The 27,680-nt window shown below is 35.8% G+C and overlaps 1 protein-coding gene across 1 annotated transcript in view; it reads left to right on the top strand.

Moving 5' to 3' along the window:
- Positions 1-27,680, top strand: part of LOC123317101 (protein yellow) — a 98,965-nt gene that overhangs the window by 31,878 nt on the left and 39,407 nt on the right. The window contains exons 2-3 of the mRNA XM_044903474.1: positions 9,318-9,488; positions 18,895-19,335. Coding sequence (XP_044759409.1) covers positions 9,371-9,488; positions 18,895-19,335 — 559 coding nt within the window. The 5' untranslated portion in view covers positions 9,318-9,370. The remainder of the gene's footprint in view (positions 1-9,317; positions 9,489-18,894; positions 19,336-27,680) is intronic.

Genomic DNA, 27,680 nt, shown 5'->3' with positions numbered 1-27,680 from the left:
ATTGTAGGTGTAATACTTCATTTTCTTTCAGCGTCCGCAATGTCCTCATTGTCCCCTATGTGGTTAATTACATGTTGAAAAGAATATATTCTCTTAATCTGACAATTTAAGCGTGTCGAAAATGTGTGGGAGGGCGCCAAAGTTGAAAAAAAAACCTCACGTGTACATTCTCGAACGCGGTGGAGCTTTTTCTCATTTTGGAGCTAATGATTCAAGAACAACGGAAAGAATATAATCTGACAGTTTTAGCAAGCCGAAACAATAAAAATTGGCCATAAAGGTCACAAAAATCAGTTTTCTTGAATTATCTCCTCCCATAGGCTTCGACTCTTTTTCGCATTCATTATAAAAGTTGTAGAGCATAACATTTTCTACAAATTTTGTCTTGAGCAATTTTTTCTACGTTCAAACGTTTTTGAGATATATGGCGATTAATATACGAGGTGTTTAACGATACATGCTGAAGCGAAAATTCACTCGTTGGAAAATAGTACATTCTAAGGTTCAGTCAGAGACTAATTTCGAAATTGTCATCATAGGAATACCTTGTCATTTTGACAATTGGATGAATGTAGATTAGACTGGAATGTTACATTGACCTTGCCCTTTCGCATGTGTGGCTAAGCTCCTCGCCCTTATCGCCCTCTAACTCGAGAACGGTAAAATTGTTTCAGAAAAAGTTGTGTAGAATTTTATTACCTACAACTTTCATAATGAATACAAAAACGATTGGAGGTACAGGCAGGGGAATATTCGAGAAAAAAGCATGTTTATCATCTTCGAAGTGTTAGATTAAGAAACCCCCCTGTGATCAGAGTCAGATTAATGGGTCTACACGTCTACAATCTATATGAAAATCTGAGACGCTCGAGTATGTACAAGTAACGATTTTATTTACATTTTCAAAGGACTGCTGTGACCTTGCGTGACGTCCAAATTGTCAGTCCCTTGAAAAGTAGCCTCCTTTGGGTATAATTAACATATCCTCCAAAAATCTGACACGCTATAAAAATTTTTTGTAAGAAGTTCTTTAACTGTCGTTAAACCCAGATGATGACATCTTACTCGATCCGCTCCGCATTCGGTGGCTCGCCATACATTGAAAAAGCCTTTGTTTCGGTTTTTGAAGTTGAATCCGCTTAGGCTGACCGGCCACCGAATGAGAAGTTGAGCTAAGCTGCGCTTAGCGGAGTCAACTTCGAAAACCGAAGCAAAGGTTTTCAATGGATGGACGGCCACCGAATGCGAAGCCTTGCGAACTGAATCGATTGACGCAGCTTGTCACCGCTTTGATTCGTCAGGTTTTCAGTTTTCCCAACTTCGCATTCGGAGGCCGGTCAGCCTACATATATTAAAAATCAATCTTATCTCTTGGGCAACAAAACCACTGTAGACCAGTGTTTTTATTCAAATCATCATCATACGAAACGAATTCAATAAGGGCGAGCTTGCTTACAATACAACTAGCTCGTCAAACCGGCTCAAAAGAATTGAATTTCAATTTGAACTAAACGGTCAAAATTTTTAATCACTCAACTGGCAATATTTTGTCCAATATATGGTTAAGAAGTTGTAACTTGCAACTGAGAAGATATGGCAAAGGAGGCACGAAAAATTGTTGCCCATTGGCGTAGCTCTAATGAAATTAGTCATTTTTTAAGATATTACCCAGAAGGGTAATATTAGAAAATCGGCTCCGAAGTGAACTGCACCTCCTTTGCTATATCTTCTTGTTTTTCACTAAAATATCTTATTACGCATCTTTCCATTGATTCCAAATTCTATCGACTTTTATGAAAAGCAGTCGGTTGGTGATGTAATTATTTTCTTAAGTTTTTGTGACTAGAACTAAGTTGCATTAGGTGACTTGAAAAAATTGTGTGCTGAAGTTGACAAAGTGCTATAATCCTTATGTACCCTATTTCATCCCGTTTTAAAGACAATTGTTGGAGGGCTTGAACAAGAAGAAGACCGTATTGACCATTGCGAAAAAATTTTTGATTAAGTCAGACGAATTTTATCAGTGAGATTTTGACTGGTATTCTAGTTTTTCAAACTAATTATTTCTCAGTTAATGGGTATAGAAATGAGTCATTTCATGAAATCGTTTGAGATACCTACTTGATGATAAGAAAAACTCGAAAATCCTAAGTTTTCTTTTCATTCCCTCGTAGAAATCTAACGGACCAATATCCGCGGACTTTCGAGCCAAGCCACAGTGACGCGGCGTCTATAGCGTCACTGCAGCAGCATCACTGTCGCGGCGTTTTTATTGTGAGTTATATAGGTTATCCTCAACTCTAATTATAATGATAATAATAATAAATGTAACTGATGCTGAAAATGGTGGAAGGATTCTCGGGAGACATCAAAATGAAGTTTGGACTAGAAAAATGTCGTCTGCTTAACATAAGGAGAGGAAAAATAGAAGATGGTACGTTCAAACTCGAGGAAAGTGCAGAAATTGAAGCATTAAAGGAAGGAGATACATACAAGTATCTAGGCATAAAACAGGCAAGAAAAATCTATCAGACCCAGATGAAGAAAGAATTAACGGAGAAGTTCACCCGAAGATTGAGGAGGATAATGAGAACTGGTCTTAACAGCCAGAATCTGATAAAAGCGATTAACACCTACGCTTGCTCGGCGCTGAGCTATTAATTTGGTATTATCTCTTGGACGACCACCGATTTAGCAGCTTCACAGAGGAAAATAAGGACGATGCTGACTAAACACAATAAACATTACCCCAAAAGCTCAATAGAACGGACCGCGCTGCCACGACATCTAGAGATAGAGGAATTGTTGATTTGTCCAACCGTATGTCCCAGGAAATTGAAGGACTTCGAAAATATTTCCTGAGCAAGGCTGCTTCGTCAGAACTCCATCGAGTAGTTTGTGTTGCTGATACTTCTACAACGTTAAAGCTATAACAGGACCACTTGAAAACAGTCGAACACTCTGCAGAAAGTAAAATGCAGAAACTGATTGGTGCGTGGGAGGCACCAGAACGAGGTCAACCATGATTACGTCGACATATCTGCGTCGAACTACTGGTTGACTTCCGGAAGGTTGTTTCCTGAGACAGAGGGCTTCATGCTCTCCATCCAGGATCAGGTGATTCTAACAAGAAATTACATGAAGTACATCGCCAAGGATGCCTTAGTGGCGGACGATAGCTGTTGTTATGGCTGTGCGACACATGAAACTATCCAGCACATCACCGAGGGATGTCAGAAGTTCGCGGGCATGGAGTACAAAAATGGACATGATGTTGTTGCCAAGATTCTTCACCAAGAATTGGCACTAAAACACCAACTTTTAACTTCGAAAAAGGTTCCTTATTACAATTACCATCCGGATGCTGTGCTGGAAAACGAACATCACAAGCTCTACTGGGATCGCACGGTTCTAACAGACCGAAGAATAACCCACAATAGACCAGACCTCATATTGCTCAATAAGGATGAGGACAGAGCACTATTCATCGACGTGGCAATTCCAAATAATACCAATCTTCTAGATAGGCACACTGAAAAAATTTCAAAATACAGAGATCTCGAAGAACAGACCAGAAGACAGTGGAAGCTGAAAGATATCAAGACCAACCCTATTGTCATTTCATCTACAAGCCTGATACCGAAGAAACTATTTGAGAACTTGAGGAAACTTGAGTGGGACGAAAATATCTATAGAGTCATGCAGAAGGCGGTACTGCTCGGAACGGCGAGAACTGTACGCAAGTACATGGGGAATGCAGAGGAACACCGTCTGCTCCGACAGGTTGGAGCGGGTGGAGCAGGAATCCAACCTACAGCAGGGAGGCGAGGAGCGACCCGGACCCGACCACCACCAAGAGCCCGAAAACCTGGAAAGGGCTCCAACTGAGCTTAATCCTTTTGATATCTGAGATATCTGGGATAAGTGAATTTTTCTCTGGAGAGGAGTGTGAAAGCCGCAAGGCTAAAGTCATAATAATAATGTCTGGCCTGCCTGGCAGCTATCTAGTAGTAGATGGCCTGCCGGGTAGCCATCGTAACGACGTAGACGGTGCAGCCAGCCACGCCTGCTGTCCGCAGTCCCATTCCTTCATCCTCTCTATTTCACATCCTTTATGGGGGTGCTCTTTCTGCTCCCATTTCTCTACCCCTCAACCAAACCGAGAAAGGGGAGCACAAACCCATGGAAATGGTGATAATTATTATTATTATCATTATAATAAGAGTTGAGGATAACCTATATAACTCACAAGTATCTACCGGAGCTCCATGCGTCCCATCTGTTTTCGAAGCTGTTGACACTAGGGGCGGGGCGTTGACGACACTGTGGGGCAACATATTCCATACCCGAAATACCCTGTTGCTCAAGAAATTTTCTCTGCTTCTGGTGAAAAAAATCGTTCCCTACTCAGCTTGTATCCGTGTCCCCTTAGATTACCTCTGTTTAATGAAAAAATGTATCGAAGAAGAACGAGAAGTCGATGATCTTTCACTTGCATACTTTCTGAGTGCAGAAAGGACCTCCATCTACTAGTTCCCTGTTTTCCAGTAGAAATAACGAGGGTTATTTCAAACTCTTAAAGACTTCAGTCTTCAGTCAAGATTGTATTATTGTATGGAAGTCAATGGAGGACAGTTTCAACATTTGATAAATACGCAGATTCAATTTTTTTTAGTGTAAGCATGATGAAACAATTAAATTTTTTTGAAGTGTGATTATTTAAGATTTTTAAAGTTTTAAAAATGGACTTGTACATTGTGAGAATAGCAAACATATTCAATGTGGCTCATTTGAGCTAAAAAATTGATTTTTGGCGAAAACGGTTCATCAAAATTACGTTTTTCATACACCGTTATAGAGAGGCTTCCAAGACCTTCCAAATGAAGTATCAGTCAACCCCTTTCCCCTCTTCAATTTTGAGGGGTTGAAATGACAAATCTTAGGGGGTTGCTCGTTCAAGCCTCAAATATAGGTCTTATGTGATGAGTGCCCTGCATTTTACATAGATCAAACTCAAGTTAGACTTGAGGAGCATGAAAGATCTATTCTGCAGAATAAATCAATAACTGGTTCCTATAATCATTTTGTTACTCTCAACCACTTCATAGATTTCAATAATGTGAAAATTCTACATGAAGGTGATAAAGGTAAACGTTTAGTTCTTTCAGAAATCCTAGAAATATTTTCAGCCCAAAAGCAAAATCTCCTAATTCTAAACGATCCATTAGATTCTCCGATTTTAACATGTGCTATTCGATTTTTATATGCATGTGTTCTTTCTGTATTTATTATTTATGTATTCAGTTTTGAAAATGGAATAAAACCGAAACACCCGTGTCAACAAATAATTTAATTAAAAATTTTGAAAGTTAGTCAAGTGTTCTCTTCTCTTCTTTTATTTTTCAATTCATAATGTTTCATCAAGAGTTATGTGAGGAATCAATTTCGATCTTCTGAATAAGTCTATGAAATTGAAGCATTTCAAACATTTGTGAATTATAATAGAAATAATTATAAAAGCAATTCATTCTGCAATGATTGTTCATCAAATTCTGATACTTTATGTTTGGCATACTTCAATTTTCTAACAAAATTGCTCAATTCTAATGGTTCCAGTTTTACTGCTTCAAGTGCGAGATTTTTCTTCAAGTTTTTTCAACAATCATCTCCATTAATATCTGTGAAAGGTAAACTTTTCATCATCACTTATGCCAATTTGACCTTGAAATTCTAGAATTACTGTTTCTGTAAATGCTTCACATTTTCGATTTGATTCAAATAATCCTATTTTAGAGATTCGTTCAACTCTCGTGGATTTATCGTCGCACACAATTGATAGTTTTGTTGGATAAGATAAACTATAAATTGATTAGTTCTCAATTTATGCCAAATTTTTAGTTCTGCAATGCAATTATGGATTTTGCAAGTTTTCGAAATTGCATAAACTCTTTCATTGAATAATATTATTTCACATCAATTATTGTTTTCTGTCTTCCTCATAGTATATATATGTCTGCACAAATAATTATTTGGAAGTGCATAAACTCTTTCATTGAATTAATTATTTCACATCAATTATTGTTTTGTGTCTTCCTTATAGTGTATAAATGTCTGCACAAATAATTATTTGGAAATGTTTTCAAATTATATTAATTGATTTTTTCTCTCGAAATTACAAGATAAGGTGTACTTGGTTCAATATATGAAAATAACATAAGATATTCATGATGAGGCACTGGTGCTGATAATATTTCATGAATTTCATATTTTCCTTTAATAACAACATTAATTCTAGTGAGTGAATTATTGAAATTGGTTATAGTATCGGAAATAATATTGACTTGCTGTTGCATTAAAACGTCGGTTTGTTTTTTATTATGAATTAACGAGTTTATCGAATCAGAATAAAATTGTGCATAGTTACTGTCGGGGTTTCCAAATAACATTTAATTCCCGTGCCCACGGCATTCGTTAATCCTCTTCGTTTCCTTATAGCTGGAACATTGATTTAATGAGTAATTATTATAATGACTGATTTTTGAATAGTTTCTGAATTTTTTGAATATATTTTATTCAATTAAAATATTCATTAGCTAATTGATCATTAGTTGCGGTCTGACACGTACTTAGCGTTAGAATCAAAATCTTTAATTACTTTTACTTTCTCCTCTATATGTGTAAGATTAATATAGGATAAAAGAGTGAAATGTTCATCAGATATTTTTGCTAAGCCTAAGTTATGAAATATGACTCCTGAGGATGATGAAATTGGAGTTACTTTATATTCGGTTGCTAGGCTCTGGGTCATCAATAAAAGGGTAGTTAATGGTAATATCTTGATAATTTCCACTTAGGGAATTTTTGTCTTCTGAAATTAAATTAAAGGGTTTCAGTTGATTGAGGTGTTTTTAATTTGTTTCTATCGATTTCAACAGTGGCGTTTCCATTATCATGAATTTGTAAGTACGATTATGTGTTGTGTTTTGTCATAATAAGTTTTTTCGATTTTTCGTTTGACTTTATTATGTTTTCTTTTGCCGAATCTCTGACAATTTTCAATTTTTTATCAATTGAATTCGCTAAATCTGAATAATGAAGTTTTTCAGAAGGTTTTCGATTAGAGTTAGGTATTCTTGATTTTTCTCCAAATACTCTTGTGCTTTAATGTATGTTCGTGTCATAGGAATATGCGGCTAAGTTAAGAAATTCATTCCAATTATCTTGATCTTTGTTCACTTAACATCTCAAATAATCTTTGAAAGTTAAATGAGTTCTCTCGAGTGATCCATTTGTTAGTGGGTGATATGAGGTGGTTAATTTATGTTTTATTCCTAGGATTCTATTCAATTATTTTTTGTCTTGGAATGAATTCAACTCTTGATCGAATAATATTTTATCTGGGAAGCCAAAATTACTTCCTACACAGAATTTTAAAAAGTGAATTGCTACGTTTTCTGCATCATAATCAGACATTGTATATAATCGAATATATTTCGTTAAATCATCTTGAAGAGCGAGGATGAATCTGTTGCAGTTTTCAGTAACTGGTAGAGGACCAACTATGTCCATTGCAATTTGTTCACAAAATTTTGATGAGGTTGTCGGTATTTGCATTGGGCTTTTATTTTTATAAAATCGGTTTTGGTAATTGACGCGTTTGTGAATTTCTGATATAATTTTTAATATCTTCTTACATATTATCCCAATAAAAATTGTCCTTAATTTTATGATACGTCCTTTCAAATCCTTGATGTCCTGACAATGGTGAAACATGATAGTCGAATAATATTTGTTTGATCATAATTTTGTCTGTTATCGGCATAGAAGGCTATTAAAAGTACATTTTCTGATCCAGTTATTGTTCTCCTTTCATTACCAAAATATGGATTATATTGTAGCGGCGTAGTTGTACCCATGGTAGAAGAATACTTCATCTCACCATGGTGGTACCAGAGGTAGCCAAACGATGGCATCATTGCTCTCGACGGTTGCGATCACAGGGTAGCATACACGTCTATTGCGGTGTAGCATACGCCAAACGATGGCGCCACCGGCGACGCACTATACTCTATATACTCGACGTAACCGGCGTTTATAGGAGGCATGTACTGCGCTGCTTCGGCGATTGTCGTAGGTTGCAAGTTACCCTTTGATTATTTCCTTGGCGATCCCTTTCTGGTAATCCCTTGTTGAATTGTGGTGGTCCTTGATAAGTCGAGGTGATCCCTATCCGGCTATCCCTTGTTGTCCCATTGTGGGCTGATTATTTTTTGTCCCCCTTGGGGTTGTTTTGTTTTGTTGTCCTTCTGGGGGTTGTTTGGTCCCTCTGGGTGATCAAATTTCTTTCTCATGAATCCCACTTCTGCTGCGAACTTTTGGGTTTTTAGAAAGGTTCTTCTGACACCAGTTGGCTTTTTAGAGAAGACAACAACACTCGTCGAATGGTTGTTGGAATTGGAACTATGCACTACATTTAACTCGTTTGATTTCTTCACTTATTATGGTTACAGGTCACCTTTACATTTAACTGTTACTTATTTAGTTAAAACAGAACTACTAGGTATACGTATGAATCACAATAGGCGATACGTGTGGTATGATTACTTAAGCGGAACTGCTTCGCGGTTTGAGGAATTATCTTTCATATTATTATCTCAATACTGTTTATCCAGCAAAGTTATAGTCTAAGATCCCACTGCAGAATTACTACTTTCATTACGTACAGAGTCAAACACACATTTTCACATACGTTTATGGATAGGAGAGTACACTGATAACACCGCAGCCTGTCAAAAATGGCCGCAAATAATTTTAATTAAATTAATGGTAATCAGTATTCCAAGAGAAATTTCGTTTACTCTGTTTTGAAATAAAATATCATCCACATCATAAAAATGCATGTAAAGAATACTAAAATCCATAGCTGCCGTTGCACACTCGGCCGCAACTACCTCGCAGCCAGGAGTAAGAAGGTAACATTTCGATGTATTTCTACGTTCATGACGTACACGGATGTTTTTGATATCAAATTAAAGTTAATTTTTTTCGAATATAATGATATATGGATGCCTGTGAAAAAATGGCCGCAAGTTAGGTCTGGCCGAGTTATTTAGAGCCGCAATTCTTTTACCCAAGGTTCCTTGACTAATTATCTACGCTACTGATCAAAGCCACGGCGAAGCTTGTCGGGTTTTAGCAAGTATGATATTGTTTTTTAAACATTTTGTACTCCCACTGAGCATTTTTCTGAATCCTAGTGAAGATGAATTTTTCCGAAAGGTATCATTCGAGATATTTTAATTTAGTTTTTTTTTCAGGTGTGAATGATTATTATTTAGAAGTTCATGTTACATAATACAATCCACTGATAATGGCTGTGAATAACTGGTTTCAATCTTGGGGTCCGCCAGCTGGGCACTTTGCACCTGATTACTCAGTCAACTACTCCCGTCCTGCCATTTTTGAAGGAATACCAAAATATTCGAAAGGTAGGTCTAATTTTTTCATGAGAAATATTTTCAAGTTTCTGAATGAATATTGAAACACGTAACTGAGAAATATCTTGGGTTTATCTAACAAGGCAGGAAACTTGAATTTACTTGTTTCTCATTAAAAAAAATAAGGAGAAATGGATGGAATTCAATATTAGCTTGTTATGATACAGTCTGTTCCTTAATTTGAGGTACAAACGGAGCAGGGGGATTCCTTGAATAGTTTTTAGGAAAAAAATTGCCTCGAACATGGATTCACAAACGCTTAGTTTTCGAGAGACAAGGTGTTACGAATTTGAATTTTTGAAATTTTTTTCTCATAGTATCTCTGCTTCGCAAGATATTCAATTGAAATTTGGCATAGATATTAAAATTGAGAGTTTACACCACGTGACATGCCAATTCAGATAGCAAATCCACAGGGTGATATACTTTCCGGAACACTTCCCCTGTTTTTCTCCAGACCTCTTCCTGGTGAACTACTGTTAATTTAAAAAAATGCAGAAAGAGTTTTCTTCTGTTATATCGTATCTGCTTCCGATTTGAGAACAAAGTTGGAATTTAGTAATACGGCCAGTCGATTCAAGATCCCAGATACGGATGCCACAAAATATCTAGGTATTTGCATAGACCAATATAATAATAGATAAAGTCAGAGAAGCTGCACATATCTAGCTTCAATACCAATAATACAGTCGAATAAAAGAATTGGGAAGTATAAAAAATTCGAAGAGAAATAAAAACCTGGTTGACTGCAAAATATCGTTCGTTGATTCATAGAATGATCAACTTTTCATGAGAAGTGGCAAATTACTGTTTTTTTTTTCCATTATTTACAGGTGTGAAAAAATAAATCATTTCAAAACCACAAAAAAGAGGCTAAGAAACGAACATTTCTTTGTGAAAAATGCGTAATTCTCCTTCTTTCAATTATCCGATCCATTTGATTTATATTGTAGTGGACTAGGGCTGGCCGAACCATACCTATGTCCTTTTTTCCTTTTTCTGTTTCGGTGCTTCGGCCAAAAATGCCGGTTGAGCAGGATTTTAACCGATGCATTATTGTATCGTCCGGGGCACCACAGAATAAGCAGGTGATTAAACATCATGCTGTTTACTGGCCAAATTTCATTTGTACATTTGTAGAGGTCTGATATTCACTCTGTGTTTGTTTCTGTTTCGTTTAGGACCGATGTTTTTTTTTTCAGTTCATATAAGGGTATTTTTGTTCGATCGTGTTCTCCTTCTTTTGACAACTCAAGAATCTCTCGTATATCTCTTTGCACTTTATTGGATTTTCAGTTCTTAAATATTCATCTTTGTGTCTTTCATAGATCATCCGTAAAATCTTGAAGATACTATATTTCTTCACTCCTTCCTCAATAATTTCTTTCAATAGTGTGCTAGAGCTTTGATTTCAATACTGTAAAGCTGACCCTTTATCTTCGGTCAATTGCAACTGGGCTCTACTCACCCATAAAAATTGCCTTTCCATATGTAAGTAGGTACCTGTGGGTTTCACAATTGTCCGTCCATATTTATGCGTGAACGGTATTCCTTGTACTGCGTACCAAGTTTTTGACAAAACATAAAGATCAATGAACCAGGTTCTTTCAATTGAGTCCTGGTTTCTCAAATAATTCTGCAAAAGCGTTGTTTCAATGTTTTCAAATTTTTTTGCCAATTCATTTCAACCATTTTGTTTATTTCTTTCTCAAGCCATATTCCCAGTAGGTATTTTCATTTCATCTGCTGTTTGAAATATGCAGTTTCAGTTGTTTTTCCAATTATGTACGAGGATTTTAGTTTTTTTTCGTTCTTCAAATCCGAGACTTCATCAAACCATAAGAGTAGAAGTAAGAAGCAATCGGCAACAGAGTGGAGGTCCCAAAAATATAACTGGGGAATAAGATTCAATAACAAACATAATTACATCAATACAAGGAGAGTACACATTTCATGAGGACTCTCCGTGATATCTTCATCGATGAATGATTCTTTTTGTGATTGATTCATTGATCTTTGTGTTTTATTTGACTTTTGTAATATGTACTCTGTTATCATAGACATAGAGACATGACTGAGCAATGTCATTATATATTTTATAGAAAAAGAGAAATGATCGTCGGGCATTCACCTGTCCCTTTTTTGTTCACATAGAGGTGAGTGTGGAACAATCAGAATTCTAGAAAAAGACAACGGCATGCCCGACGTGCCTTTTTCTCTGTCACTTTTTTCGACCGTATTTCATGCATAGATAGAAAGGGAAGGCGCCGTCCATGTCTCTATGTCTATGTCTGTTATATACATATTATTACAATATGGGTGACGAGAGTGACGGCTTATCCGAGACGAGCTCTCAAAAACAAAGTTATAACGGTGTAATTATCGCGAATAAAAATGAAAAAAGCTTTTCATGCTGTTCAAAAAAGTGTGGGGTGGTCATTTGTGCATTTTGTCAAAAAATTATGTACAAATTCTGTGACAAAAGAATCGAACACATCGAATTTATTGATGGGTTTCATATAAACTGTTGTCGGTCCCACGAAAATACTGGGATATTACTTCAAATGTCAGGAGAAGAATGAATGGATACTCCAGGCTCCATTGAAAGAGAATTGTTGGAAACTCAAATTCCATTTCTCGAATGAAAAAAACGAAATTCTCAAGTTAAATAATGCACTACTTCTCCAACGATTGCAAGATGTCGAACGAAGGAACGTATAGCAAAAAAGTGTGAACAAACATCAAGAATAAGTTGATGACAATTCCGGGCAGGTAAACATACCAGATCGACACATTACAGGATTGTTTATTGGAGGCTGTAACTGGTGATCTTGAGTATCAGATGCCGGCGCAAAGCACCAACCTACAACGTACTGTAACTAAAAATCTTGTCAACAATAATAGTAGAATAAATATTTCCAAGTCAACAAACAAAGCATTATCACAAAATAATGATCAAGCTGTGCAAACAAGCCATCGAATGGTGAAAATCAAAGTAATCATAATCCTGAAGAACCAGATAAAACTTTATGGACCAAGGTTGTCAGGAAAAAACTGAAGAAACAAACACCTAAGCCTAACCTCGTATGCATAGGATCGAGATAAGTAAACCCCGATTCAAAGATTAAGGGAGCACTAGAAGGAACTGGTTATATATTGGAAAGATTTATGGGCCCCATGTGACTGAAAATGATGTGAAGGACTACCTCAATAATTCCACAAATACTGACCATTTCGAAGTGAGAAAACTTCCCACCAAGGGCAATAATTCAGTGTTTAGTGTAGGTTCGGAGAAGGTGGAATTATTGAGGAATTATTTCAGTCACATGGAGCCCGTAAATCTTCCCAATATATAACCATTTTCTTCTTAGTGCTCCATTAATCTTTGAATCGGGGTTTACTTTTCTCGATCCCATACAAAATAAGGTATTTTTTCAATTTTCAAACCCAGAACTGAGGCCGAGCGGTGTAGTCTTGAGATGTACAGATTATTGGGTGTAGTTATTGAGAAAAATCTTGGCTGGAGGTTGCACTGCGAATCAGTAACAAAAAGGCTTCACACAATCATTTATACGTTGAAAGCTAGTAGAAACAGAATCGATATGGAAACATTGAAGATAGTATATTTTGCAAATTTTCAATCAATATTCTGAGGAGGAAGCACCAAAGCTGAACGTGTGTTTATCACCCAGAAACTAGCTATAAGAATAATATTTGAGCTGAAATATAGGGAATCGTGTAGAGGTGTATTCAGGAGACATAATATATTAACAGTGCCTGGTCTATATGTGTATAGAATTTTGTTATTTTTATTCAAGAAGAATTCCTATTTTGAGAACTATAGGAATGTAAATGCTACCAGGAGAATCATTGAGTATTTGCTACCTATTCACAAACTGTCAAGCACAGTACGTAATAGCTTCTATATGAGTATGAAATTGTTTAATCACTCACCAAAAAAATTAGAGATATGAAGGAAATTAAACTCTTCAAGAAAGAATTATGTTTAATTTTAGTTCAATGTGAACAATATTCTTTAATCGAGTACTTGTAGTTTTGTAGCAGATGGGTAATATCGTATTATTCCAATGTACCTAATTAATAGAGAATTGTGACGTGTTTCCATTTTGTCACTTATATATAATTCTGGAAATAGATGCCTATTATTATTATTATGACTTTAGCCTTGCGGCTTTCACACTTCACTCTAGAGGAAAATTCACCTATCCTAGATATGTCAGATATCAAAAGGATTAAGCTTTGCTGGAGCCCTTTGCCGCCGGTTGGATTAATGCTCCACCCGCACTTCCTGTCGGAGCAGACAGTGTTCCTCTGAATTTCCTATGTACTTGCGTACAGTTCTCGCCGTTCCCAGCAGTACCGCCTTCTGCATGACTCTATAGATTGTTTCGTCCAACTGAAGTTTCTTCAAGTTCTCTAGTAGTTTCTTCGGTACCTATCAGACCTATACATGATATGACAATAGGGATAATCTTGATATCTTTCAGCTTCCACTGTCTCCTGGTTTGTTCCTCGAGATCTCTGTACTTTGAAATTTTTTCAGTGTGCCTATCTAGAAGATTGTTATTATTTGAAATCGCCACATCGATGAATAGTGCTTTGTCCTCATCTTTATTGTGCAATATGAGGTCTGGTCTATTGTGGGTTATTTTTCCGTCTGTGAGAACCGTGCGATCCCAGTAGAGCTTGTGATGTTCATTTTCCAATACAGCATCCGGATGGTAATTGTAATAAGGAACCTTTTTCGAACTTAGAAGTTGGTGTTTTAGTGCCAATTCTTGGTGAGGAACCTTGGCAACGGCATCATGTCTATTTTTGTACACCGTGCACGCGAACTTCTGACATCCCCAGGTGATGCGCTGGATAGTTTCATGCAAAGAGTATCAACAAGAGGATTCACTCTATCATTTTGGCCGGTTGCGTTTCAATGCCCTTGATGTTCCCTGGCTTAGTGGAGGGACGAAAACGAAAGCAGATGTTCGTTCTGTTCGCAAGTCCCAATCTGATTGGTCGCCCAGATTCTCGTTTGACTGTAGTGAATCTGAGCGCAGATTGCTGACGCGTAGCGTCTCCCCACTTCAAGGTTGAAATTCCATGCATTCGTTCTTCCCTTGTAAATCGGCAAAGTGAAACCTCTTGTGTTACTCTTTGGTTTCATGTGTCGCACAGCCATAACGACAGCTATCATCCGCCACTGAGGCATCCTTGGCGATATATTTAATGTAGTTCCTTGTTGGAATCACCTGATCCTGGATGGCGAGCATGAAGCCCTTTATCTCAGGAAACAACCTTTCGGAAGTCAACCAGTAGTTCGACGCAGATATGTCGACGTAATCATGGTTGACCTCGTTCTGGTGCCTTCCATGCAAAGGTTTGCCAATCAGTTTCTTCATTTTACTTTCTGCAGAGTGTTCGACTGTTTTCAAGTGGTCCTGTTGTAGCTTTAACGTTGTAGAAGTATCAGCAACACAAACTACTCGATGGAGTTCTGACGGAGCAGCCTTGCTCAGGAAATATTTTCGAAGTCCTTCAATTTCCTGGGACATACGGTTGGACAAATCAACAATTCCTCTATCTCTAGATGTCGTGGCAGCTCGGTCCGTTCTATTGAGCTTTTGGGGTAATGTTTATTGTGTTTAGTCAGCATCGTCCTTATTTTCCTCTGTAAGGCTGCTAAATCGGTGGTGGTCCAAGAGATGATACCGAATAAGTAGATCAGCGCCGAGCAAGCGTAGGTATTAATAGCTTTTATCAGATTCTTGCTGTTAAGGCCAGTTCTCATTTCTTTCTCAATCTTCGGGTGAACTCCAGCGTTAGTAAATGGTAAAGGAAATAAGCGCTCCTAAAATATCTGTACGAGGCAAAAACTCACCCTGTATATAAATTTGCACCCTGGCCAAATCAACAAACTTATGGATTTTATGGAGAGTTGGAGCTGAATGTATAAAAAACAAAACGTTGAAAACGTTTCGAAACAAGAAGTGAGACATTATTCTAAAAACACTAATATGAAAAAAGGAAAAAGCATCATTCTCTCTCGACGTCTGTATATTCTAGTCAAACGCTATATCATGTTGAAGTAAAATTGACGAGAATGGAAGAAACTTGGATAGTAATGGTAAAACTGACGATTGAATCTTCGTCGTAATTCAGAAGAAAGTAAATATAGCTGATAGATGATGAATGTTGAAAAAAGAATGTTTGAAACACGTGATTAGATTATTTGTAGCCTTAAAGATAGATGCAGCGCTTTCGAATCATGTTTCCAAATCAAATCAGAACATGGAACAATAATCGTGATTATTCTTCATTTCAACCGATTCTCGCTGTTTTCCATTATGAACACACTCATGGTCTGCAAATTGCAAATTGTATGGATATATTTCCTGCCTCTTTTACTTTGCAGATTTTTCAATCTTTTCTACAGCTCTTACTCGCATAAACCAGTAATTTACCTACTTTAGGATTTTGAAGAAGCATGCTTTCTGTCATGATATAATTTTTCCGAAAAATTGTATCGTAAATTTTTACACTTCTTTCTTGGTACTTTTCCCTTGGCATCAACTAATACTTTCCACATTCAGTTGGTCCAGGATTCCAAGAAAATGGGCTAGTTTTTTGCCCATACATAGTTTCCGAAAAACATCAAAAGTCATTTTTCCATTTTTATAGAAGATTTTCTTTCGAGTACTTACTCAGCATTTATCTCACATTTTACTTTTTTCTCAGGATTTTTCCAGTGCTACTATAGATTTTTCATTTTTTTTCAGCATTCGACAGCATTTCGCTAGCATTCACCATTTCGGAAATATCGATGAAAAATGCTGGGTTTTCCGAGCTGCACATTAGTTGGCCAGGAAAATTCAATTCACCAATTTTTCAAAACCTATATGAGATTTTTCAGTTTTTCGATCATCCTTCGCAAGTATTCCGTTAGCATTTACTATTTTTGAGATATAGATGAAAAATGCTGGGTTTTCCGGGCTGCACATAAGTTGGCCCGGTAAATTTGATTTACAAATTTTTCACTATCGAATATTTATCAGAACTCGCCAAAACTTTGCTAGCATTTTCATAGGAAAAATTTTCTTTTTGAAATGCCACAATTTCCGGGCTAACTTGATGGACCTAATTTTGGGACATGTAAAGATCGTCAAGTAGGGATATGTCAGCGCCTATCCTGAATGCTAAACTGCCAACACCAGCACGACTAGCAAGTTTCTCCACTGAAAAATGTCTGCCAGTAAACTTTTCCTCGAGGTGATTCCTAACCTGCAATTCCTGCAACTTCTCGCCTACTCTTCCAACATAAAGGTACCAAGCTTTGGTGCACCTGTAAAAGTTGACAAATCACCGTTCGTTTCTGTTATTAAAGTACATATCTCTTTCCCTAGTAATCTTCGGATTTTTTTTAATTTCATTTCTTTTGTCATAAGTGAATTCACCGTGTTGTTCTGTTTTACTATAACAGTCTTCTTCCCTGGTAATTTACCACTATTTTTTAGTGAGGTAGATTTCTCTACTAGATCAAGACCTTCCCCTTTAGGTGGGTTGGTCTGCTCACAAATTTTTGTTTACCTTCGATTGTGTACTTTTTCAAATTTATTATTTTGTCTTTGTTTTTCCACTCATTGATCAAATCATTTTTTCCTTCAATTATAGTGTTCGAATATTTTCTTTTTTTTTCATTTATTTATTTAATAAACGGTACGAAACCTTCTCACAAAAAACTGAAGCGAAATGATGAAATCATCTATCATATAATATTACCTTTGACTGTGCAAAAGTCTCACAAATGATCAATCATACAAAAATAAAAGAAAAGATAATAATAAAAATATTTTATGTCAGATTCGTTGCTGTATTTGTTAATTGTGGTTGTACTGACTGAATTTGTCTCTAGAATTTCATAGTCGCATCTCAACGAATCATTACCATTGTTTATAGATGTTTGATTTCTACTCATCGATTGTTCGGAGGAGGCTTCATTCAAATCTGCTATGCCGGTTTTCAGTTTGCGAATTCCAAGATCATCTCCTCACAATGAAAATTTTTCGAGGTTATGTTTTGGCAACAAATAATTTCTATGTCAGCTCCTACATACATCCCACAAAATCAGTACACAGTTAGGATGGTAATAACCGTTGCATTTTCACCACTTGTTCAAGTGGTGAAAGTTTTGCCCCTAATAGGCAAAAGGATCTATATGTCGAATGGAACAAAATTGAAAATAATCAAAGCCGTTGCTAGGCCTCAACTGAAGTATGGATCATATGCGTGGGGATTCGCAGTAAAAAGCCATTATAGAAAAAAGCTGCTAGGAAGTGCAATGGATGCACCTTGGTTGGTCAGGAATAGACAGATTTATCGGTATTGAAATTGAGTGACCATCACTGCATTTATTGATTACAAAGCACAAGAATTATTCGAATTAACTCAAAATCATTCGAATCAAGAACTCACTAGTAGACTACGACCCAGAGGAAGACAGAGGAGGAATAAGCATGTACAAAAGAAGACAGATAGATCAAAATGAGAACGAAAACTCAATGAAACAATTTCATTGAATGATATCTGAGCGAGAAATGAGCACATGAACCCCAACACGTTAGTGCATGAAATAAACCTATTAAGGGAACAACGGTTTATAGGCAAATGCCCGGAATCAGCAGGAGGTTTAGGTTTTAGTGGGTCTAGAGCTCAGGAGAGTGGCAAACATCACACTTCCCCCTCAGGAGAGATGAGGTTCTGCAAATATAAAAAAAGCGTCTATTCATTTGAACGTCTGATAGTGAACAACGCCAGTCACGTTGTATGTATTGTATTGTATGAGGGTGTATTATCCTCATACAATATATCCTTATTTGAAACCGCTAATTTCATATACGCTGGCAAGGAAATATTTCAATATTCCTACTGATGATTGGTAGGATCTTGAAGGGTACCAAGTAGGTATCAGAGTATCAGAGTATCAGAGAATTAGATACGATTTTCCCGAATCTAATTGAAAAATTCCGAGATTCTGCACGTATCATTCAAAAGAATCTACGTCTCAATAATTTCCCTATTATTGAAATACTCAGTGAATGCGGAAAATTTGATATTTTCCAACTCAGTCACTTGTTTAAAAAAAGTTTTCAAGTGGATATTTTCTTTTCGTTCCGGTGCATTTTGGTATGTTATTTGATTTGGGACATATAAAATTATTTCGTATCGGCTGCTTGTATTCCTTATTGTTTAAAAATAAAATTAAAAAATGGCGACAAATTCTGCAACAACATTATTCTCAACTCTTATTCCAATTGGTCTTTTTGATATTTGTCAGGGTTCAATATTTGCCTGCCTAAGATAATTCAGATTTTTTCGTTTTTTCCAGGTCATGGAAACACCCCAGCTAATATTTTGCCTTTCTTGTTACGAATGGGGCTTCTTCAGGCACCACCAGAATCACAAGTTTCGACATCAAAAACAGTGGAATCCGAGAAAAATAGAAGACCCGGAAATTCAGACCACAGTCGGTATGACAGCAACAAAATTTATTCAGAGAGTACTGGACCCTTCATGACAAAATACGCATGGAAACAACTGGACTTTAAGTATACTTCAGATTTCGATAGAGATGCAGCTATAAGATCCGGAGAGTTCATACCTGAAAACAATTTACCTCTTGGAATAGAACTTTGGAAAGATAGACTTTTCGTTACTATGCCTAAGTGGAAAAATGGAGTTCCTGCAACACTCGCGGTTCTTCCAAGAGAACCTAAAGAGCCATCTCCCCAGCTTGTACCGTACCCAAACTGGGATTGGCATAAAACGGGTCAGTGCGCTTTGATAATTTACTGCAGTAATTTTTTGTACTCAATGCAAATTTTTATACATTGATACCTTCGGGCAATCTTAATTAGGTATCTTCTAATACGGTTGCTATAGAGTATGGAGTGAGTTAATACCTCGAAATGAAGAAGACGATATTCATGAAAATTAGCATGCAATTATGTACACTGACGATTTTCTTACTACACTATACTACTACTTACTACTACACTATTCACTTTCATTTTAGCACTCGGTTGACCATAAAAATTTGACACATTCCACACTGTATAGGGTACTCCAATGATAAGTCAAAATCAGCTGACTATTCATTGCCGTGGGGCACACAAGCTTTTCCCTCCATTGATTCAAATGCTGTTTTTGGAAAAAATTTGTTTTCGACATTAAATCTCCTTATCATAGACAGTTAATTCAATCGAAATTTCAAACGGGGGGTATTTTTTAAACTTTATCACCTATCACCTCTACTTCTACACAACAAAACCAGGAAGATTCTCATTAGCTGCGGCAATATGAAAATCAAAAACTTCAATAAAATGTTTTGTGTGCCCCACGGTAACGAACGGTCAGCTGATTTTGACAAATCATTACAGTACCCTATAGTACGAAAATGTGAGGTTATGACGCTTTCGACAAAACATTTTTGGGTTTTAAATCAGCGTTATGGTGTCCGTTCTATATAAAGGTCTTAGTAATTACGTATTTACTTCGAAAAATAAATTACTATAATTCGAAAATATGGTGATTGACACATAACTAACGTTCATACAAACTGGTTGAAGGGATTCCCTATCTAATTATTTGCATGGAAAGTAAAAGAGATTAGTCTTTAAATATATTTATTTTCGCAATGGGTGAAAATTAATTTAGTGACACATAATAATGATGAATTCTCCAACAAAAATCATCAATGGATATCAAATAGTGAATGGGAGTTCTATAGGGCAAGAGGAAAAATTTCACACAGAATATTTATTGATCCTTTAAGACATCACAATGTATAAGGACAGGTCGAATGAAAACTAGAATACTAGCAACTCAACAGTGTTCGGGAAATTATCATAAATCTGGCCTGATACACCTGGGAAATTTGATATGTAGATGTTGCAGTATTGTACAATTTGAATTGAACCGTAATAATCTAAGCCCACTAAACCCAACTTATCCGAGCCACTCATGATCTCTGGCAGAAAACCATCTTATACAGGATGTTTTACAAGCTATCTCTTACTGGAGTAAAAATTCACGAACGACTCCGACCCATCTGGAGCCAGTTTGGCAACTAAATAATTTTTTTCATTTTATCACTTTTATGTCATATCGGTGCCCTGTGAAATCTAACTCGGGTTTTTCTGTAGAAGGGTGGTCTATTTTGAGTAACCCCGCAACAGTACAAGGAAAAATTAAATTAATCTATCAAAAATATTTATTTTCTAGAATACAAAAAGAAAACAGAAAGCTAAAATGATTGATGAAAAAAGCTGAAAACAGCTTTTTTGCTTGCCCAGGCAAATCGGTACTTGGCAAGTTGTACAAAGCCAATCTGAGCGCACTGCCTTAGCTTTGGTACTGCACAAGGCATATCTTCTAGATGCTAAGCTGCAGGCAGTCTGACAATTTCAGGTATGAAGGGTTTCGATTTCTTCTTCTGGATCTGAACTTGATTACTGGATGCCTTTCGTTAAGACACTAAAGTTGAGGCAACCAAGCCATTTCGATTTCCCTTCTGAAGTTTTTGGCGGACATCTCTGGCTCGTTTGTTTCCATTTTTTTATAAATACAGCAAGAATTCATTATACAATGGTCGAGAAATTAAAAAAGATACGGTGCTACCATTTATCACTTTGGCGATCTATTTTGTAACTGGCATTCATGTTGGAATTATAATCAGTACCTAAGTGCTTTCGGACAGGGAATTTTTACGATAGTTCCATTTCTTTCCCTTCGATTCACTTCTGTGCAACATTCTGGATCATGATAATTGGACAAAATGTACACATCTTTTGTCTTTCCATTTGAAAGCTGACAACTTGGTGTCACTAATATGCCAATCAAAATCACCTCGCTTCAGTTCTTTATCTGATTTGAAACATGGTTAAAATTTCCGATTTACATTTACAGAACAGCTTTCAACTGATCTTTGTTTTCTTCGCACGCTTTACCTTCCAAATAAAGGAATCGAATCACTGAACGATATTGCTCTTTATCCATTTTTCAAAATATCACGAAGTTGTTCACTATGAAATGTCGGTAAATCAAAACCACTCGATGAATTGGTGCGAAATTTTGATGTCGTTTGAAGGATGGAACTAAAAGATAGTGTACAGATTTTTTTACCTACAGTTCCCCCTGTTAACAAACACGGGTACTCATCAATCCATCCTCGTATACCAGTGGTTATTTAGTAGAAAATTGAAAAAACTGGGAAGAAATTAAAAAACTTCTGACACTTTATTGACAATTCGTTAATTTATTAACTAAATATTTTCGTTGTCTTCTAGTTCGAAAGAGTATTATTGATTGCCAAAATTGTGGGTCCGTGAAGTTAGCGAAAAGTTGAAAGCACTAATTCTGAAACTATGTTAAATATTTAGTGCTTAATTAGTGCCTATTAGTGCCGTATGAATCTTTGACAGCACCATTGTAGTTTTTGAGAACTTGATAATTCAAGTTCTTGGTGCTGACTTCACGCTCAGCACCAACATTTTCAAATTATCATGAAATTATTATACTAATATTTAGTTCTTAATTAGTGCCTATTAGTGCTTTTGGAACCAATGGAAAAAAATGAACGGTTTTCATAATATCACAAATTATTTCCTTTGGTGCTGACTTCACGCCCAGCACCAACATATTGGAATTTCGTGAAAATTTTTGTTGCAATAATTAGTGCTTAATTAGTGCATATTAGTGCTTTTAAAACGGATGCGATATCATTTTTGGTTTCACAGTAATTGCCTGATGCTTTTCGAACTAGCGTGAAGTTAGCGAAAAGTTGGAAGCACTAATTCTGAAATTATGTCAAATATTTAGTGCTTCATTAGTGCAAATTAGTGCCGTATAAATCTTTGACAGCACCCTTGTAGTTTTTGAGTTTCACGAAAAAATCTGTTTTGATACCGCGTAGCCATCTATGGAGAGGTATGCGAGTCATTCTCTGCAATAGATTCGTCGTCACTGAGTCATTTTATTATCACCTAAAGCGGCTCACACATATACGACTCGGGGCGCCAATCTTGATATCGAAGAATAATTGTACTATTGATTTAAGGGGACACAAAACTATTTTCTGAATTATTCAAATAATGTTTATATGAAGTAAAGGTTCTTTTTCTCAGATACTGCCTAAACTCTTTTTTCTTTTGTAATAATAATAATACTTTTTGGGTCATCGAGATGAAAGAAGAATATAGAGTGTATTATATGCTTAGAAAGAATATCAGAAGAACTGTATTATTTTTCAATATGGAAGTACGAAAATTATAACAAAAAAATGTATAGTGCTATGAAAATAGACATATCATCCCCTATAATGGGGATAACAGTAAAATATATTTTTATGTATATCTAACCAGACATATGAAAATAAAAATGTCTTGATACGTAGGTACATAACGAAACATAATAGCAATATTTTGACAAAAAAATTCTCAAACATAAACGATGCAACAACAAACTCGAAAAAACGCAAAATTTTCAATATGTAATAAAACAAAAAATTGATGACGAGAAGGCAGAATCATATATCCATTTGAAAAGCAGTTTACAAAAATTTCAGCTTCATTCGAATAATGAATTTGTGTAATTTCATGCTACATATCAATCTTTTAATAGGTATACCTATATATATTCTTCCCAGTGACCATTGACTCTAATATTTTCTCTAAAATTAGCTGTCTCGTAATCTATGAGTTTCATTATGAATGATTAAGATAATTTCGATTCCATTAAGATAAATAAATAAATCTTTCTATCACAGTCGATAAATGAAGAGTATGTATATTTCTGGACTTTCGATTAATGTGATAATCGTGAGCTGAGTTTCCTCTTCATTTTCTCGTTTGCTTAATATGATCAAGTGTCCTTGAATATTGAATGTTAAAGATCACGCAAATCAGTTTGTTTTTTCTACCGTACCCATCTCGAACACTTCTCTGCAGTTGATATTGATATTGAAGTAAGATATCATTACCAACGGAAGAACAAGAAAATGAAGAAAATATTGAATTCCCGGAAAGACTATCTATTTCACCTCTCACCATCTCTTATATTCGGAAGTGAGTAAAATGTTGCGTACTGATCTTAAAATGAGAATATCAAACAGAAACTCTTGTTGATGCTTAGGTACGGTTTTTTCGCATGGTCGCATGGGCAGATAAAACTTTGCACAATGCTTATTATTTAACGTTTGTAGATCGACATTGTTCGATATAAGATTACAGAACTCAAGAAAATCCAGTTTGACCTGGTGGTCATAATATAATACGATCTTAGACAGACTAGACAAATTCGATACGAATATTTTGTTGAGTCTGTGGAAGACTTTAGATTCAATAGATTGGCATTTGCGTCAGATATCGGCTCTACAACGAAAAAGGGCAACTACAAAGAAAAAGGGACGAGTAAGAGGTTTTTCGTTGTTTTTAGCTATTTCTAGATTTTTCGTATATCTTCCCCACTCAACATCTTTACCTGAGGTCACCTCAGACCTCCCTTAGGCGTCCCCCCACCAAAAAATGTTTATTTTCGTCTATGTATGGATCTAAGGAATTAAATAATGTGCTTTACTACCCTGACCTTTCTCAGAGAATATGTTCCCTTTTTTATATGTTTTATTCAAGAAACTGAAATTCATGAAAATATTATTCTTTAACAGATTTCCAAATCTGCCGATTTTGCGCAGTCGTTTCTACCGAGTTCGGAAGTTTGACAACGCTGTTCTCAACATTACGATTGGGTAGAGCCGAGATCCGACGCAAATGCCAATCTATTGAATCTAAAGTCTTCCACAGACTTAACAAAATATTCGTATCGAATTTGTCTAGTCTGTCTAAGATCGTATTATATTATGACCACCAGGTCAATCTGGATTTTCTTGAGTTCTGTAATCTTATATCGAACAATGTCGATCTACAAACGTTAAAATAATAAGCTTTGTGAAAAGTTTTATCTGCCCATGCGACCATGCGAAAAAACCATACCTAAGCATTAACAGGAGTTTCTGTTTGATATTCTCATTTTAAGATAAGTACGCAACATTTTACTCACTTCCGAATATAAGAGATGGTGAGAGGTGAAATAGATAGTCTTTCCGGGAATTCAATATTTTCTTCATTTTCTTGTTCTTCAGTTGGTAATGATATATTACTTCAATATCAATATCAACTGCAGAGAAGTGTTCGAGATAGGTACGGAAAAGTAGAAAAAACAAACTGATTTGCGTGATCTTTAACCTTCAATATTCAAGGACACTTGATCATATGAAGCAAACGAGAAAATGAAGAGGAAACTCAGCTCACGATTATCACATTAATCGAAACTCCAAAAATATACATACTCTTCATTTATCGACTGGGATAGAAAGATTTATTTATTTATCTTTATGGAATCGAAATTATCTTAATCATTCATAATGAAACTCATAGTTTACGAGACAGCTAATTTTAGAGAAAATATAAGGGTCAATGGTCAATGGGAAGAATATATATAGGTATACCTATTAAAAGATTGATATGTAGCATGAAATTACACAAATTCATTATTCGAATGAAGCTGAAATTTTTGTAAACTGCTTTTCAAATGGATATATGATTCTGCCTTCTCGTCATCAATTTTTTGTTGTATTACATATTGAAAATTTTGCGTTTTTTCGAGTTTGTTGTTGCATCGTTTATGTTTGAGAATTTTTTTGTCAAAATATTGCTATTATGTTCCGTTATGTACCTACGTATTGAGACATTTTTATTTTCATATGTCTGGTTAGATATACATAAAAATATATTTTACTACTATCCCCAATATAGGGGATAATATGTCTATTTTCATAGCACTATACATTTTCTTGTTAGAATTTTCGTACTTCCATATTGAAAAATGATACAGTTCTTCTGATATTCTTTCTGAGCATATAATACACTCTATATTCTTTTTTCATCTCGTTGACCCAAAAAGTATTATTATTATTACAAAAGAAGAAAGAGTTTAGGCAGTATCTGAGAAAAAGAACCTTTACTTCATATAAACATTATTTGAATAATTCAGAAAATAGTTTTGTGTCCCCTTAAATCAATAGTACAATTATTCTTCGATATCAAGATTGGCGCTCCAAGTCGTATATGTGTGAGCCGCTTTAGGTGATAATAAAATGACGCACTGACGACGAATCTATTGCAGAGAATGACTCGCATACCTCTCCATAGATGGCTACGCGGTAACAAAACAGATTTTTTCGTGTAACTCAAAAACTACAAAGGTGCTGTCAAAGATCCATACGCCAATAATTTGCACTAATGAAGCACTAAATATTTGACATAATTTCAGAATTAGTGCTTCCAACTTTTCGCTAACTTCACGCTAGTTCGAAAAGCATCAGGCAATTACTGTAAAACTAAAAATGATATCGCATCCGTTTTAAAAGCACTAATATGCACTAATTAAGCACTAATTATTGCAACAAAAATTTTCACGAAATTTCAATATGTTGGTGCTGGGTGTGAAGTCAGCACCAAAGGAAATAATCTGTGATATTTTGAAAACCGTTCATTTTTTTCCATTGGTTCCAAAAGCACTAATAGGCACTAATTAAGCACTAAATATTAGTATAATAATTTCATGGTAATTTGAAAATGTTGGTGCTGAGCGTGAAGTCAGCACCAAGAACTTGAATTATCAATTTCTCAAAAACTACAATGGTGCTGTCAAAGATTCATACGGCACTAATAGGCACTAATTAAGCACTAAATATTTAACATAGTTTCAGAATTAGTGCTTTCAACTTTTCGCTAACTTCACGGACCCCAAAATTGTTTGTTATCTGAATTTTCACTCAAATTAATTTTGTTTTTAATCAACCAATCTTGCATTTCAGTTTTCTTGCTGGAAAATGTGGGCGGCTTATCTAATCGCACTGAATTATAATACGGAGCATTTTCTTCTACAACTACACATTTTCCATGAATCTCAACTAAAGCTGGAGGCAGTTGAAATTTTGAAATATAATATTTCATTGGTCATTGTATTTAAGAGGAGTTTATACCACGGAACTTTCCCGCCATCCGTATGCGTAAAGGGGGAAAGACTACCAGAATGTGGGGTGTTGCCAGCACACTTGAACGATAAATAAAAGTTACGAATATTTCAATAGTTTCCATTTTCGTCGAAAAGATGGAAACACTTAACTAACGTCTTCCTTCTAATTTCACCAGAATACGAATTGTAGCCAATGGCGAGAAATTTTTTCATCTGGAAATTCAAAGAAGAGATAATTTCACCTCGCAAAGTTAATAACATGAATGAATATTTCATCTTCAATGAAAACAATATTTAATTTTTTTTTCGTCTGTCGAATGAAAAAATTTCTGACTTCCCGAGATTACAAACTGATTCAATTGAATAATGTTGAAAACTCTTATGATATAGAAAGAGATTTCTATGTCATTGAAATATAAATTATTGGGTTCTGACGTAAGATATTCCTCTTTTTTAACTGACAACTAAAACGGTGTAGGCTGCAACAACAACAATGTAGTTTTTTTCAAAATACAAAGATAGATATTATACATAGCTTAGCGATCGCGTAGCGGTAGCGTAGCTTTGGTGTGAACGACCGATTTTGCTGATCACCACGATTCAATCGTCACGGTAGCGTCGTACCGGTCTTCGAGCAGCCTTAAAGTAAAAGTGATCTTTTCTCATCCAATCGACGATAATAATTCTGACATTGGAGAGCTTTGAGAATGAAAAAAATGAATTGAGAATTATTGATCCAAGGGATTCAATAGCTATGAAATACTCAACAAAATGGTCCGAAGATGGATTGCATACCTCGATTAACGTCAAAAAACAAAAAATCTTTTTGGATTTATTTTCAGACCATGTAATGAGAGGTTCATTTATATAAGTATAAACGCATTATAATGACGTACAAGGTATCCCAAATTGCTTGATTTTGACTGTTTCTGGCACTTCTAGACTAGATAGGTGAAAACGTTGAAAGGATTCCTGGGCCTGATTTTCGTGAAAAGTCTATTAGTGAAAACCTCTTGCGTTTTACGATATCTTCATTTGCCTTGAAGATATAACGAAATTTTCATATTTTGTCGATTTCGA

Source organism: Coccinella septempunctata, chromosome 7 (genome assembly GCF_907165205.1).
Source record: "Coccinella septempunctata chromosome 7, icCocSept1.1, whole genome shotgun sequence".
In the NCBI taxonomy this organism is placed as follows: domain Eukaryota; kingdom Metazoa; phylum Arthropoda; class Insecta; order Coleoptera; family Coccinellidae; genus Coccinella; species Coccinella septempunctata.
This window is presented reverse-complemented; position numbering and strand designations above follow the sequence as displayed.